Source organism: Hyposmocoma kahamanoa, unplaced genomic scaffold (assembly GCF_003589595.1).
Source record: "Hyposmocoma kahamanoa isolate Upper Pololo Valley unplaced genomic scaffold, ASM358959v1 124775, whole genome shotgun sequence".
NCBI lineage: Eukaryota > Metazoa > Arthropoda > Insecta > Lepidoptera > Cosmopterigidae > Hyposmocoma > Hyposmocoma kahamanoa.
Genome location: NW_020653442.1, coordinates 1 through 17,404, shown reverse-complemented (window position 1 = coordinate 17,404; position 17,404 = coordinate 1). Strand labels below are relative to the sequence as shown.

Here is a 17,404-nt window from a genome sequence, read left to right as displayed (position 1 = left end):
ACTGCGATGATATTACAATTTAAATTCAACGTTTTAGCTTTTTCATATTCCTTTACATGTCACTACGTTTAAATAGGTGGACTTGGTTTTTGTATTAGGCCCGTCGTCCATTTATTTGTAAGTCAATGCTTATTAACGAAATACTTTCATAGATTTCTCATAGACGGCGCTACGGCTAAAAAAAATCGTTGAAAACCAAATACAAAAGATCCGACAACTATTCGTGAGGTCCGTTCGAAAAATTCGTGAGGTCCGCTGGTTCGTTACGTGATTTTTGGTGGCATAGCGTCTGGCACGGTTTGCCAGAAGACGTCGGTTCAAATCCGGCCGGATCGAAGGAATTTTTTAAGATTTTTTAGAATTAATTTCACAAAAATAATTGAATATCATAATGGTGAAACATTCTGGCTTTCAATAAAAATATAATTTGAAAATGTAACTTAATTATCTACGTTGAAGTTAAACTTAAAACAATTATTTTACAATGTATCAGTACAATCTCATAAATAGGCAAATAATTGTATGCAATTGTGTTTTGTGAGAAGATGAGATGAGCAGAATTTAAAATGGAGTTTTTAACTTTCTTTAAAATATTGAATTATTCTTTAAAAAAATCTTATTTTCGCCCTTGAACGCGTAAGAAAAGTCAACTTGGATTTACTAACACTTAGGGTCGTATTCCAGAACTCTACTCAATACTCAAGTCGGGACTTGAGTATTGCAGTAAGCACTGAAAATCATACTCAAGTCCTTGCCTTTAGGGTCGTATTTCAAGTGCTTGAAATCATACTCAAGTCTGCTCAAATCCTGACTTGAGCATTGAGTAGAGTTCTAGAATACGACCCTTAGACTAAATGCAATGATCTTTTATGCCTACTTAAAAAAATTACCGACATTTTGAATAACCTAGCGGGTATTGAAAGTGCCTTGTAATCTATTTATGTATCATAATATAATAAAAATAAATAAGTAATCAATTAATGAAATATTCTTTATTACATGTTAAATAATTACAATGACCATAGAGAATAGGAGATCTACCTCGAAACACGAAATACAAAGTGACGATCATCGTTTTACGTGATTTGACATAAATCTACTCCGAAACGTCAAATGACAACTTTCGCATCGAATTTTGAAATCATTTTCATCGTAAAACTGACATATGTAGTACGTATGAGCTTCATTGTAAACGCTGTAACGTATTTCGTGGTAGACTTACAAGTAACGTAAGCATCACAGAATAAGCCACTACTATAATGTCCCGTTAAAATTACGCACTCATTCCTCCCCTCAGTCTAGCCACTGCAACATCAAAACTTTCCTAGATAACCTCTCTTCCACACACCCTTAGATCTCATGTTCTATGGAATCTCGTCAGTATACGATATTAAGATCTTTGGGCGTGCGATAGATGACCTTGCAGTGATATCGGTGCAGTTTTTCTGTATTTTTTTTAGACAAATTTTAGACGAGGCCAACACGCCTAGGCGTCTACTTTCGGTCAGAAACAATGACTGTCAAATAAGTAATACTCGACCAAATTGATGAGAATGAAGTTTCATACTCGCCTATAATGTACCATAGACAATAGACAATATGTTACATTGCGGCCACTAGACAGTGGTGTGAGCGGACGTATCGCACGTGTACGTGAAGTAAACACACGTTGCTTCATTGAGCTATCCCTGTACTAACTAGCGTAAACGCCACAAATGGCGACGAGGATGAAGAACGCGAGTAGAATTAATAATATTTCACATTATCGTCGAGGTTATCAGCTCCGTCTCAATTTTGTTAAAAGAAAAAAAAGAAGTGGAGACAGGTATCACGATTTCAAATCATTGGTATCCATTTCACTAAGGCATATAAACGTAATATCTGCTTATTGGAAGTATGTGCCATGCATGAGTTGAATTGATTTAAGTCCATTAAATAACATATTATCCGCATATCATGGTGTACTACACCCGTGTCGTATTCTATTAGCTCGAGAAATGATATAAACAAACTGATACCGTCGGCTGCTAAACTAGCCAAAAATACAACTGCTAATGCTTACAAAAATAAATATTCTCGTTGTTATATAGTTGGTATTGCCTGTATTGAAATTGCAAACTTACACTGCAAAATTATGTTGAGCTATCCCTGTACTATGTAGCGGAAACGTCACAATACTTGACATTGTTTTTTAATGAAATTTGAAAATAATCTTTTAAAGTAATAAAAACCTAGACTAAAAATAGTTACGGCATCGATGAAATCTCCTCATGTCCGGTGAAAAAATGTGCAAGCGCGCTGACTTTACCATTACACATTTAACAAACCAATCTTTCCGGAAAGGTTGTTTCCCGGAAGCCACGAAAGTATCCATAGTGAGGCCTCTCTATAAAACGAGCGACAAGACATACCCAACAAATTATCGCCCCATAGCCTTATTACCTACCTTTGCTAAAATTATTGAAACTGCCATGTCAAACCGACTTTGTTCCTTTTTTGAGAAATTTAAAATCCTACATGATAGTCAGCACGGATTCCGAAAGAACCGATCTACCTCGTTGGCAATATATAAATATATACAGAATATACTACATTCAATTAATAATAAAGAATATACAGTCGGCTTATTGCTTGACATGAGCAAGACATGTGATAGGGTAAATCACAAGATTTTGCTACAAAAGCTATACGTAATGGGAATAAGAGGAATAGCTCACCGCTGGTTATTTACATACCTGGAAAATCGTTCGCAATATGTGGAAATAAAAAACACAGATTATAGTACTGGGAAAATTGCTCGTATAAGATCTGAGCGAGCTTCAGTGTTAGACTCTACCACAAGGAAGTGTGTTGGGCTGTATTCTCTTTCTAGTCTATATAAATGACCTTCCACCACATGTGGGTTATTTCTGTGTCTCCTTTGCTGATGATATTTCCGTATAATATTGACTTGTAAAGACACCCACGCGTTATAAAGAGACCAAAACCTCGTATTGGATAATACCACAAAATGGCTGGACATAAATGTGTTGCAATTAAACCTTAAAAAGATTTGTTTTTTAAATTACTCCAATTTAAACCTTACCAAAAAGCACCACTAGACATAAATTACTCTTACAATTTAACAAAAATTTAAACTGTAGACTCGGCCACCATGCTGGGTATAGAGATCGATAAGCACATTACTTGGAAACCACATATTTTAAAACTGTCAAATGGATTATCATCTTTTATGTATGCCATTAGTAAATTAAAACGAGTCACGAATGAAAAAACTACACTTGCAGCTTACTACGCGCACTCTAGACTCTCCTACGGGATCATTCTTTGAGGAAACTGCACAGACGGAAGTTTTTGTTCTCCGAAAGAAGTGCATAAAAATATTAGCAAACATAGACCAAATAACATCCCGTAAAAACTGTTTTCGCAAATTTAACATACCAACGATAAGTTGCATATACATATTAGAAGCTTGTAAATTTATTAAAAAGCACTCTGACCTGCATTCGCCGCTAAAAACAACAAAACGCAATAATCGTAATCGTGAACAAATTAAAATTACCTTTTTCAAAAATGGTCCCCACCCAATGTTAATAAAAATATATAACCGTCTCCCGAACAGCATAAAATGTACTCAGGATTCCAAAGCTTTTAAAATACAACGTAAAACTTTTTTGATAAGAGTTATTGCAGTATAACAGAATACTTCAATGATATTTTTGATGACCTTTTTTAAATTGATATTTAATAAGTAATAATACTGTATTATAGATGTATGTAGGTAAAAATCTATATATTTTTTTTTATAACGTCAAGTGACGGGACGAACAAGCGCCTGATGGGAAGCTACACGCCTGTTCATGACAATTACAGTGCCACTCAGAGCTTTAAATTGCAAAAATCTGAGGGGCACTGCCTCTGCGCACGTCACCCTGAGACGTAAGTTGACAAGTCCCATGTGCCTGTAATTTCACTAGAAATCCATTAGTATAGAGCTACGAGTTTAAACATAATTACTTCAATTTAATAATATAGTAATTGTGTGTAATGTGTAAGTTACATAGTCCTACTAGACACTACTATGTAAGTGTGGTATTAATTAATTGTGTGTAATAAAATGTGTACAGCGCCACTCTTTTTGCAAACACCCTTCCAGGGTGTCACAGGTACTGTGATTTTATTATTAACATCTTATTCCCATGTGACTATGCAATAAATGATTTGAATTTGAATTTAAAAAGATATCGGACAGAGGACGAATAGACCCCCTGACTCGTATTTCGCACAATGCATCGCTATCAAATGGGAACGCAGCCAGCATTATTCGCACAACGCCCACAGACCAAGGTCTCTACGACCGCTGATTTTCGTCCTCAAATCTTTTAAATTATAATTTTATACAGCCTTTGATTACAGTCCAATCAAAAATACTTCCAAACTTCCTAAAGATTACCCAATTATTCATAAATTTTGAACAACCTAAGCTTTACAGGACTATCGGCCATACCACAATATGGTGTTGGTAGTCTAATTACCGTAGTAATTTTTTTTTCTCGCTTATTATACCCAATAACATTGAAATATGAACAACTTTAATCTAAGTTATTAAAATGTCTAAATGGCATTTGAATGGACAAATTAGTTTTCGAGTTATTGATACACAAATATTTTATCCCAACGGTAATTAGAAATTGTTATTTTACATGGCTGCAGTAATTATAAAATTCTAACATTTTTAAGAACTAAATTAAAAATAACAACTAATAACACATATATTTATATAGATTTTAAGACTTTCGTGGTTATTCGCTAAATGATTATCACTAGTATCAGGTTTCTTACCACGGTATGACTTAATATCGGGAAATATCGGGAAAATAAAAAGAAGTCATACCGTGGTAAGAAACCTGATACTAGTGATAAACATATATTTATGTTTCATTTCGAATTTCTACTTTTTCTGTAATTAATTACACCGAAATAAAATACTTTCTTGTTACTATTTTTTCCAATTTAAGTATTTTTGTCATTATTATAATTAAAAAACCTACTCTAAATTCACTAAAAAAACCTTGAATGGCACTTGTAACGGCAGAAATACTCACATATGTAGCATAAAATCTTCGTCTTCTTCTATTTCTCAGCATATTGTTGATTCCACTGTTGAATATTTGCCTCTTAGCATGATTTCCACTGTCCTCGGTTTTCGGCGAGTTTGTTCCAGGTAAGCCCTGCCGTCTTTTAAATTTAATGTGGTTGTGAATGTAAACCATTTTTACACCCTCTGCAGCGGCTTAATACATAAAACTAATTGGTTATTTATCTCAGCTCATTAATAAATAATATAAAGAACATTATACGTAAATTTTAGTACCACATCGTAGATACTGGTGTGAGATTAAAGGTCTGTTCTGTAGCACAAGCAAAATGGCGTAGAAACCACAGAGTCGCTGATATTATACTACAGTACGCAATGTTAAAAACGAACTAACGTTAAATAGTGGGCATAACATAATGACATGGACATTCCCGTATATTTCTTCATAAGTTTTATTTATTGTGACCCTCCCTAGCGACCCCTTAAGTACAAAAAAAAAAACAGAAAGACACTATAACCTGTCCAAGTACAAGGAACTTATAAGTTCAGGTCCTGAGCCCAGATCACCCAGTGGACAATGTCGTCACAGGCCGTTATTACGGACTACATCCGGTTCTCAAGAGGTTAGTGTCTCTTATTCCAAATGCGCACTTATTCTATCATAAACAAAAATAATTGAATACACATATTAATACTATACCCAGACCAAACTCCACATCCAACTACATATCATGACTTCTTTATATCTTATAAGCCCTTTTCTATACGTTTTCATTTAGCATATAATTAAAGATTAAGGCCGAAATACACAAACCCGGAGCTGGCACATTTGCTTGTTCGCAGCAGAGATACTTGTATATGACGTGTACACGTAAAGGTATTCCAGCTAGCAGGTGTGTCAGGTAAATATATATTGTGGCCTGAAGAGCCTATGCACATGGCGTATTACACGCGCTGTAGAAGCTCAAAAAGCAGAATGTTGCGTTTATATTTAGTCAAACGTGCGTAAAACGCGATACAAACGCGCGCGAGAAGCGCGTTCGATGTTCGCATCTACGGCGCGTATACGCGCAAATGACGCGCGTTTACGGCACTACGAATTTGTACGTGGTACTTTGTACAAAGGTCATCTGCGACTACATCGCGTTTGAATTGCATTTACGCGCGTCGTCGGCGCGCATAAAACCCGTCGTGTGCACAGGCTCTAATACAGAATGACTTACTAAAATATTATTACTAGTGTTTTTAATATCATAGCAAAAGTAAAACTATGGAAAGTAAACAAAAACTTTACACACTCGAAAAAAAAACGACAACCAAGAAGGACACAGAAAAGAAAGGACATCCACAGCGAGATCATATGAAGAAAATATGTAATGCATTGTTCTACCTGGGCGGTGGCAATTTTTGGTACGAAGACCGCAATTTGACCAAACTTCAACAGACACTATATAACATCTACGCTGTGACATTCAACCTTTACATATTTGGTAATTTTTTCAACGAACTGTTATCAATTTTTTTGCGTGACGTATCTGATAGGGAAAAAAATGATGCAATGCAATTCATAATTGCTCATATACACGTGCTTGCAAAGTTCATCACGTGCTACATGTCGAGAGAACGAATTAAGATATTCCTCAAGAAAATTGTGGAAGGTGGCAGGGAGTTCGCTGTTTGGGAGATAGATTTGAAATCAGTGAAGGTTGCAAGGCGGTATTGCATAATGTTAATAGTAACGTTGACCATAGGTCTGGTGTCGACCACTATAGAGGGAATCGTGGTTTATATAAAAGAAGGTAAGTTCGATTTCTGTTTTATAAAAATGGTCAAAAGTGTTATTTTTATTAAATCATTATCACCAAGCCTCAATCAATGGCGGGCACGAATCCCTTCCCCTGCGAGGGTTTAGTCCGCCACGCTGACCCAATGCGGGTTGGGGACTTTTTCGAGAGTTGGGAACCTTCTCCGACGTGCAGGTTTCATAACGATGTGCGAGCACGGATTCGAACCCACGGACTTTGCTTGAGACTCTGTTACACGAAGCGAAAGATTTCGCGCGGTCCGCCCAGTTACTAGTATTTACTAGGCAACAACATTTAAATTCCTCAGAATATTACATCCGCCGCCGGGAGCCGCACGGAAGCGGATGAATTTATATTTGTTATTTTATTATAAGAATGGAATGCTAAAACTAAAATTACGCAGATTTACAAAAACAGTCTTTTATCTTTATCACAGATAATAATAATCACAGTCTAACCAATTTCTTTTCACTGTGATATAATACACAATGTCATATAAAAAAATGTCGCACTCGTACCTCCATTTATTCGGATGCTTATTTATAGACAGTACCAAATAATATTCGAAATGGCCAACAGATGGCAGCTATTACATTTTTGTCAAGGTTATTATAGCTCTTGTTCAGGCGCTGATTACGCATAATAACAAATTAAAAAATCGCAAGGGAATGTCTTTTTTTATTTATATATTTTAAAGTGAAAGTCAGAGGTAAACCGTTAATTAGTTTCGAGAACAAACGAAGAAATGCCATCCATACAATTTATTGCAAACTAACAAATAAAAAGGTATACCATTTCAACTGTTCAACGACAGTTTATTGTAAACGAATTTTAATTCAACATTCCTAATCATCAACATCATCATCATTCAGCCGTACGACGTCCACTGCTGGGCATAGGCCTCCCCCAACGATCTCCACGACGATCGGTCCTGCGTTGCCCGCATCAATCGGCTTCCTTTACCAGATCGTCGGTCCACCTGGTGGGGGGCCTACCCACTGACCGACGTCCAGTGCCGGTCGGCATTGAAGAACCTTTCCGCCCCAACGGCCATCGGTTGGGAGTGACCTTGTACCTTCTTATAGTAAGGGACCACGTATCTGATCTATGGATCACATATGTGTGATCACTGACAACACACACTGGTCAAAGACTTTCGTCTTGAACCACTAAGGTAATTAGGACGCAAAGATTTTTTGTAGTTTCCTGAACGCTGTCCATCCGAGCTGGATTCGACGAGAGATCTCTTTCCCAAAGTTGGACTTACCTAACTGGACTGTCTACCCCAAGTATACGTAATGGTCAACAGCTTCGAGCGTAATGCTCCCAATTTTATGGAGCGGGTACAACATGGATATTCGACATGATCTTCGTCTTGTCCATGTTCATCTTAAGACCCACTCTTTGGGAAACACTGCTGAGATTTTCGAGCATTATATTTATTTCTCCCAAGGTCTCAGCCATAAGAACTAGATCATTGGCAAATCGAAGATGTGTTAAATACTCGCCATTGATGTTGATGCCAAGTCCTTTCCAGTCCAGAAGCTTAAAAATATCCTCCAACGCAGCAATGAACAGTTTGATAGATATCACATCTTCCTGTCTCACGCCTCGTTGCAGTTGGATGTGGCGTTTTTGTATAAGTGTCTCGATATACCTATAGTCTACTTGGCAGCTTTGTAGAGACTGCAGCACCGCCCAGGTCTCGATCGAATCAAAGGCCTTCTCATAGTCCACAAACGCTAAGCAAAGTGGCCGGTTATACTCCTCGGTCTTCTGTATGACCTGCAGCAGCGTATACATGTGGTCTATGGCACTAAAACCCTTTCAGAAACCGGCTTATTTGGGGGGTTAAAACATTCCTAAAATGTTATTTAAATATTTTAACATGACATATCTCAATTTTTCGCGATTCAATTGTATTTTTTATTTTATCCAAGTGTAGCCATCTACAGATTGAAATATGTACTAAAGTTAATTTGTATGAATACCCCATTTATTATACATCTTTAAAGCGACACAACGCGATTATGGTTACGGACACTTCTTATTTCATTGTCATGCACTATCAGATGTTTAGTGAAACGGCATGTATCTAGGCTTAATATTTCAGGTATCCCCATTCGCACAGAAGTAGTGCTATATCCTTCTCCACAAGACACAGGGATTGTCATTAATATCTTGAGAACATTGGTCGAAATTCACTGGTGGCTACTGATACAATTGATGACAGCTGTGGACTGCTTGGTTGCTACCTCGCTAGTCTTCGTGGGATACAAATTCAGGTTTGAACAGATTCAAATGTATTTTTCCTCCTATTTAAGAGCCAGGCTGTTATCGGTGTAGCCTCATCCACTCCTCACGGCTCGTAGACATTTTTCGTAGCAGTAGAGTTCCTTGTTAAAGGTTCGTCCAGGGAAGTGCTGCCACCTTGTCTATATCTACCGCCAAGCAGTAATGTGAGCATTACTGCGTTTCGGTCAAGGAAAGTGTGCTGATGAAATAACATGAGATTTGTCAACTTATGTCACTCAGATCTTTAAATCGCGAAGGTATGATAGGCACTACCACTGCGCCCGTCACCATAAACATAAATAGACAAATTCTATGTGCTCATATGTCCGCCTGCATACCTTTCAAAGCCCGAGTACGGAGTATTCACATTACAACTTGGCGGCAGAAGTTGGTAATTTTTTATTTATCTTTTTATCATGACACAAACTTATCCTAAACCTGCCCCAAGCATCGTTAAAGATAAAATTATCATGTGGGGACACACTCATGAAAAAGGTATACATAAACAGAAAAAATGCCTCAGGACAATCTTAAACCTACGACGTGGTAGCCGAAATAGCGACATTTGTTAGAAAAAATATAAACTTCATTGAACATGTCAGAAGTGAACGTAGACAGTATAAGCTGGTACCTCCATCGCCTAAACTTAAAATTTTTAAAAATAGCCCTTATTACAGACCAATAGCCTTATATAACATGGTCCTAAACAATGTATTATTTCAGAAAATGTTTTGTAACAAATTGAAAAACCTTCTCATACAAAAGTGTTATTTATTACGCAATACAAGATTTTATTCAAGACAAAGATCCCTGGATCACTCTATATTGAACTCTACAATTACAATAATTAGTATATAGATTCATTATTTAATTGATACCGCGTTACTTTTTTCAGATATTGTATTATTTATAAGAATTTAATACTTTTGTTATTTAATTTATTTTTTATTATTAATTTTTAAGTTTAATAATTTGCTTGTCTAAGTAAATTTTTAAGTATTAGCCACGCCCATGCAGGGCACATGTAATGTAATTTTAATGAATAAATACTGAATAAAATAAAATTAAATTAAATGGGCTTTATTAGATAATCTTTATATTGACCATATTGCAGGACCCTCGAAGCGTACTTCGGCAGTCTCAGGCAGAAGTATTTGCAGCGCTCGGGCGAAAACTTGGATGTTTTAGAGAGAGATTTCCGCAAAGACTTCATCACAGGCATCAAATTTCATAAAGAAATATTATGGTAACCTATAATTGTTTTCTAACTGCAGTAGTCAAACGATGGCCCACCTCACATCGTACCCAGTGTGCCCTAACACCTGCACGCTTGAGGATTTAACGGCGGCTACTTGTAACACAATACAAAGAAACGTTACAATTACAGTAAATATACATTATTACGTAAGCTTAGAGTAATGTATTGTGGGAGACTGGAGCCCAAACTAAGCAGAGCTTGTAATATGGGTCTCCAGGCACCCAACCCCTAGGATAGTCATGTTAGTAGTAATGACGAAATACAAAGTACTGAGGAGGAAGTAAAAAATAAGTAAAACAAATTATGTGTGTGAGCGCGTGAGTGAGTGAGTGAGTGAGTGTGTCTGAGTGCGTGAGTGAGTGTGTGTGTGTGTGCGTGTGTGTTTGTGAGTGTGGAAGTGTGAGGTTATTTGACGACTTTTAGTAGATTTTCAGTCTCATCATAGTTAAGGAGCAGGAGATATCTGGTCAATTTTAGTTTGCATTCGTATTTAGAGTGTTCACAAAAAGGGGATATATTATTTAATTTATTATATAAGAAAGGGCCAGTGTATGCCATCAATACGATAAGAAGAGGAAGTAGTCATATGCACTGGGCTACACAGCTGTGGGTCACTCTGTGGGCGGGACCTTGGCATGGTAACCGTTCAGCCACGGAGGCAGTGAAATGCCATTCATTATAGCATTTAACTGGCTTTTTAAAAGTATTTAAAAAGTAACAATCTATGTGTGCCCAGTCCATAGAGGCCTGTTGTTGTAGTTGCTTTTCAACAGAGAGTTAAGTTTGACGCTGTGACGATTTATACCCGTGTTTTGATTAGAAATCAAAAAATGAAACATCATGTTGAAATCATCAATCATCATGCATGTCCAAGAAACTACACAACTGTTGAAAAACGTATTAAGTCCTCAGCCTGCACAGGTCTAGCGTGACCATGACCTAAAACTGTCTCCATCGTCATAATTAGCTGACGATGATTGTGGTTTTTTTTTAATGTAATTTGTTTGTAATCTATTTTTACCAGGAGCCAACGTAACCTCCAATACGCTTTAGGGACCACGTACAGCATTCAAATCACTGAAGGTCTCCTATTGCTGTCGCTAGCAATGGTCAAAATGGTGGTAAGTGGCCTCTACCATTTGTATGGTTAGTTCTTGTTGTGACTGATACTGAAAAGAACCGACCTCAAAAATTAGATTATCCGCTTTCGCTGAAAGTGGGATCGATAAACCAGATTCGTCCCCAAATTTGCTATCCTTGAAGGTAGAACATTTTCTACTTCATTTTCATTGCTCAGGAGAATTGTTTTTGTTTGAGACTACATTTATATATTATGCAATCTTCATAAAAGCTATTCAATTAAATCTTAAAAGTCTAATAGTGTAGTTGCGATGCCTAGAATTATGAAATACGTACCTGTATATTTAGGTATCTAGTTAGTGCATATTAACTAAACATGGCAGTTTTCCCTTATCCCTCACCTGACTTAAATCCATCCATTTTCGTTATTTTTATTTCTACTTCATTGCAAAATAAAATCGAAAAAAAATATTTTATTTTAATTTTTATTACATATATTTTTTTGTTTGCTGTCAGTACAAAATTGTATGTTTGACATTTTTTCATACCCAATGCCATGCTCACTCAGAATGACTATGGATTGTGATAATGCTACACGATTCGAAATTGGTGGAAACATTCAGAAGTTATACAGGAATCAATAAACGATATTTTCTTACATATATTCACCATGAAAATATTACGCTCCTTTGTTTGATCAGTCGTGTAAAAAAAACAGGTAATGGTTATATACATATATATTGTCTTGGCTATCGATTTCGATAATACAATATTTGCTTGCCCAACTCTAATGTATATTTCGAATTCTAACACACTACCTAAATAGAAACTATAACATAGAGTCGGTACCAAAAATAAAAACTACTGCGGCTAGTAGACAGTACAAATACGGGGTCTCATATCTATATAATAATTTAAACAGAGAACTGGATCTACAAGAAAATAGTTCGTGAATGCAAGTTAGCAATTACAAAATGACTCGAAACTAAGTCATATGAGGAGATTGAGCAATTATTATTACAAGTTTGAAATATATAAATAAATAAGTAAGTAGACATAAAATTTATACTATATCAGTATGTACATAATATATATAATGTAAATAAATAATATAAATATACACAAATCGAAATTTAATTTACATTTATGTTTATATAAACTTATAATACTATTATTTTAGTAACTTCTTATATATGAGACAAGCAATGGAAATGATACTATTTAACTTGGTATGACAATGTATAATTTTGGACATTGTACGTCTATCGAATGGATGACACACATATACACATTCACACATTCCATACAATTACACACCTTCAGATACACATACTTGCACTCACAGACACTGACAATTAGGATAATCAATTTTTAGTCTGAAAAGTTAAAATTTACTGTAATTAGTTATTGTATCAGTTGTAACACCAGTTACAGTAGATATTAAGGTAGTCTGTTTCATCATCTTAAAATTATATAAGAGCAAGATTACTATTAATAGCATAGAAGAGCGATATTTCCTAACACGGCCTGTGCCCTAACAAGCCTAAATGGAAACATCCGCCCCTGTACTATGCCCTTTAAAATGAACAAATAAAACATTTTATTTTATCGAGTTCTTAGGTTTTCGCGATTGTTACACATAGGAAATGAAACTATTTTTCCGGATTTAAATCGCGTATATTTGTTTTTTCAACCGTGACCATGGGACCTGTAAAGGGCCCGAAACGTCGGTTTGTTTGAAAAAACAAATATACGCGATTTAAATCCGGAAAAATAGTTTCATTTCCTACATTTTATTTTATTTTATTTATTTTATTTCGGGCTGGCCAATCAGAGCGCAGTTGTCACCAGTTGTCATTTGACAGAAAAGTTTTCTAACAAAATAAACGACATTTCGTATCTATGTCTGGTTATATACTCGATGGTTGTAACTGACGCCGAAAAGAACCAACCTCAAAAGTTTATTGTGGCTGAAGCCGAAAAGAACCAACCTCAAAAGTTTGTTGTGACTGACGCCAAAAAGAACCGACGTCAAAAGTTTGTCGTGACTGACGCTAAAAAGAACCGACCTCAAAAGTTTGTTGTAACTGACCCCGAAAAGAACCGACCTTAAAAGTTTGCTGTGACTGACGCCGAAAAGAACCAACCTCAAAAGGTTGTTGTGACTGACGCCAAAAAGAACCGACCTCAAAAGTTTGTTGTGACTGACACCGAAAAAAGCGACCTCAAAAGTTTGTTGTGACTAATGCCAAAAAGAATCGACCTCAAAAGTTTGTTGTGACTGACGCCAAAAAGAACTGTCTCAAATGTTTGTTGTGATTGACGCCGAAAAAACCTCAAAACTTTTATCCGCTTTCGCTATATTCGTTATCGCGATTTCCTTAAGAGGGAGCAGAGGAAAAATTCCTAATCTTCGATTTGATTTTAGAGGGGTATATCCGTTTTAAAGTTAAAAATAAAATATTGTATGAGTAACTACCCGATATATTCAAGCATAGACATTAATCAGAAACATAAAACAATAAAGTTTCCTCGATAGATAAAAATCACGAAATGACCTAATATTCAAATTTTTTCGATTTATCCTCGAAATGCTACAGGTTATTAGGACAAAAATTAGATAATTAATTATATTTATGCATGATCGACAAAAAAACAAACAACAAAACACACAAACAAAAAAATATGTAGTAAAATTGAGTATAAACTGACTGACAAAAAACACACGCTTACCTCGAAATTGTCTCTCGACCTGTCCATATGATTAGTTTTGACAAGGACTTCATATGCATTTCAGTTATTGTTGAAGAGACCGCGATAAGGAACATCGAGAACAAAAGTTATTTTTAACATTGCCTATAGTCTGTAGCAAAAAGGCGTAGTAATTTGTCCTGTTTAAAATTAGTTATTCTTTTTAACACAGACAATGGAACAAAATTCAGCCACTCTCTTCCAATTCTTGAGCTACATGGCGTGTGTGACCTTGTTAACGGGAGCCTACATGCTGTCGGGTGGAGATATCATCATCGAGGTGAGGTCTAAAACTTTATTTAGATTTCTCTCAAACTTAAAAAAGTAGTAAACTGATTTTACTTTACAGTGGAACTATGAAATACGCACAGACTCAGTGGGTACTAAGGACGCGCGCCGCGCCTCTCCCGCCGTAGATTTTTCCATACAAAATTTTGTATTAAGTTATGTGAGTCGGCGGTCGTCTTTATTTCAATAACGTAGAACGTTGATTGAGAAAAGTATGCGGTTTGATTAAGTTTACTATTTGAAATATTACAAGTTAAGCCGTAACTCAAACGATTCGGGGCTTGTGTTCGGATTACTAGTTGAATGCGAACTGCCACGTTGCCGCCGCACAGTGTTTCGAAATGCCTTCAGATCGGACATTTTGAGTGAAGCTTAGCAAGGAATACGTGTTAATATTCTAAACGCAGGACGAAAACTCCCGTGTGCCAATTTATATAGTTTTGGAGAAAACTTAGCTCAAAGTTCTTCGATTTTTATACTTAGAAATTACAATAATGATTATATCTTAAAAATTAAAAATACCACTAAATATTTAAAACACGATTTTAACAGGAATTCCAAGCAATATTCAAGTAACTTTGGCGCTTTCCCAAAATACATAAGTTACGAAAATCGAGAAATTCTTTACAACGGTTACATTTTGTTTCAAATGTTACACAATAGTCAACTTCTCAGCTACATTATTAAAATTTTACTATAGCACGTTAACTTTACTTAGCACTTTGTCTCAAAGCAGGTAGATTTTAATCAAAAGTCAAGTATAGCGTGACCACAGGGGTGAGCGATTAGCCTGTACTCCACCGTTGAGGTACTGCGAAATGGACGTGTTAATGTGGCTCTTGGTACTTGCTTTTTAAATGCTTGTTGATTGATGGCCTCAGTGGTCGGACAGTTAGCATGCTGAAGTGCCACGCAGAGGTCCCGGGTTCGATTCCTGGGCCGAGAGAAATATCTGTATGGCGTTACATTTCTTTCTCTCCTGAGTTTCGGTGTAATTTGTGGTTGTGGTGTGTGTACATGGTATCCGCGATACAGGGTTTCCGCAGTAAGAGGCCATGAGTGTGTGCGTTAAAAATTAAAAAAATTAAAATACTTTCACAACCGTGTTTTTATTTTCTAGCGAGGATTTATTGAAGAATTGACAGATTAAAATTATTGGAAATATAACTTTTTTTTTTTTTTTTTTAAATTTATTTATTGTATAAAGAACAAAATACACAAATATGTTTGTAATCGCATTTTAAACCACTAAGGTTTGTCATAACTATTTTTCGGGTGTAAATCGCATAAACAAACCAACGTTTCGAGCCCTTTAGAGGTCCCATGGACACAACCAGTTATGTCTAAGGCCGATTACACATGACGCCGCGGCGGCGGCGTTTTTTGCTGCTGCAGCGCCGCAAGGCTTACGGCGTCATGCCGCAGCACCAGCAGTGAAAATCCAGCCCATACGACGTCATCTACTAAAATCGTACTGATGTACATTAGTATCAAGTAACGCCGTCGCCGTGACGCGTAGTGCGTGTATGAAAGTGTGTATATAAATGCAAGGTCGACTACACTGCAGCGCTGCAGTTTCGGCGCGGTGCTGCTGATGTTACGGCGCCGTGTGTAATTAGCCTAATATTAATGCAAACCACCCTGTTTTCCCCTGTAGTTACAATTCGATGGTTTTCTAGAATAGCGGCCTATCTCAAAATCGCATAATCCATCAACAAGATTGTTTAAAAACATCTGCATTCTGCAGATGTTTTAAAATCTTAGAGAGGTTACACACGCGCGACTTAGAGCAGCGAACGCTATGCAAACGCGCTACTGCATCGGAAAAAACGCGCGATTGCACCGCTACACTTTTGGTTTATAAGCGATTGCATCGATGCAACCGCGCGTTTGCTCCGATGCAATCGCCTGTAAATCGCAATTGTAGCGATGCAATCGCGCATTTCAAGAACGCGTGTTTACATCGCTACTAAGTCACCGTGTGTGACCACTCTAAAATACTCGTGTACAGGGCCATGTTATGACGTGATTATTTTAAGCAACAAAAGATCGGACTTTTTTACACTAAAATTTGCCCATTCTTAGTGAAGCTAAGAATACCTAAAACCTAATAAGACAAAAAATGCACAATTTTGGTTAAGGCCATATTTTTGGAAAGCAACAAATTATTATTCATTTTAAATACCTTATTTTTGATTTACCAAAAAAAACTTTCTGAAAAATATTTTGTTTTAACAGTATTCATTATATTAAATTAAATTTATTAATTATAAGGCAATTAGAAATAAAAAACATATTAATAAGTCAACTCATCCGAAGAACAAAGTGTGACGTACCTTATACAGCGAAAAGAGGTTAAAACATAATTTGTTTTTGTGTTTTCAGATTTTTTTATTTATTTATTATTTCGTTTCGGAAATACAAAATTAAACTGCAGTCAATTAAGACTATGGACATCCGCAGTCAAGACCAACAAACGAAATGTACAATGTCCCGAGAATAAGCAGCATCTTGCACATAGGTCTTTGTTCTACGGATTAGTCGAAGTATCCGTTAAAACAGTTTCATTTCCATTGTGTAACAATTTAGAAAATCTAGAACTCGGTACAGACTAAAACTACGTAAGTTCTATCATGATGTTACATTTAACCTAGATTAATTACTATTATCGTATTGTCCACCATCAGGCAGAGAAAATTCCCAATGCGATATTCAACTCAGGCTGGGAGTTGACCCGTTCAAGCCAGCGCCTGCGCTCATTAGTTGTGATCTCCATTATCCAGAGTCAAGTTCCCGTCTTCATGACTGCTTTTGGAATTATTATGCTGT

General features: G+C 36.3%; 1 protein-coding gene across 1 annotated transcript; it reads left to right on the top strand.

Annotated features, from left to right (window-relative positions):
* Window positions 1-6,710: 6,710 nt before the first annotated feature.
* Window positions 6,711-10,448, top strand: LOC113240225. The gene is made up of 3 exons (XM_026477473.1): window positions 6,711-6,897; window positions 9,017-9,188; window positions 10,313-10,448. The coding sequence occupies exons 1-3, from the start codon at window positions 6,711-6,713 to the stop codon at window positions 10,446-10,448; spliced, it is 495 nt and encodes a 164-aa protein (XP_026333258.1).
* The last annotated feature ends 6,956 nt before the right edge of the window (window positions 10,449-17,404 follow it).

Excerpts from the sequence above, each read along its gene's own strand:
- LOC113240225 (XM_026477473.1), top strand. The coding sequence starts at position 6,711 with ATGTCGAGAGAACGAATTAAGATATTCCTCAAGAAAATTGTGGAAGGT. Across the intron at positions 6,898-9,016 it reads CGTGGTTTATATAAAAGAAG|GTATCCCCATTCGCACAGAA; the intron begins GTAAGTTCGATT and ends TTAATATTTCAG. Across the intron at positions 9,189-10,312 it reads TTCGTGGGATACAAATTCAG|GACCCTCGAAGCGTACTTCG; the intron begins GTTTGAACAGAT and ends ACCATATTGCAG.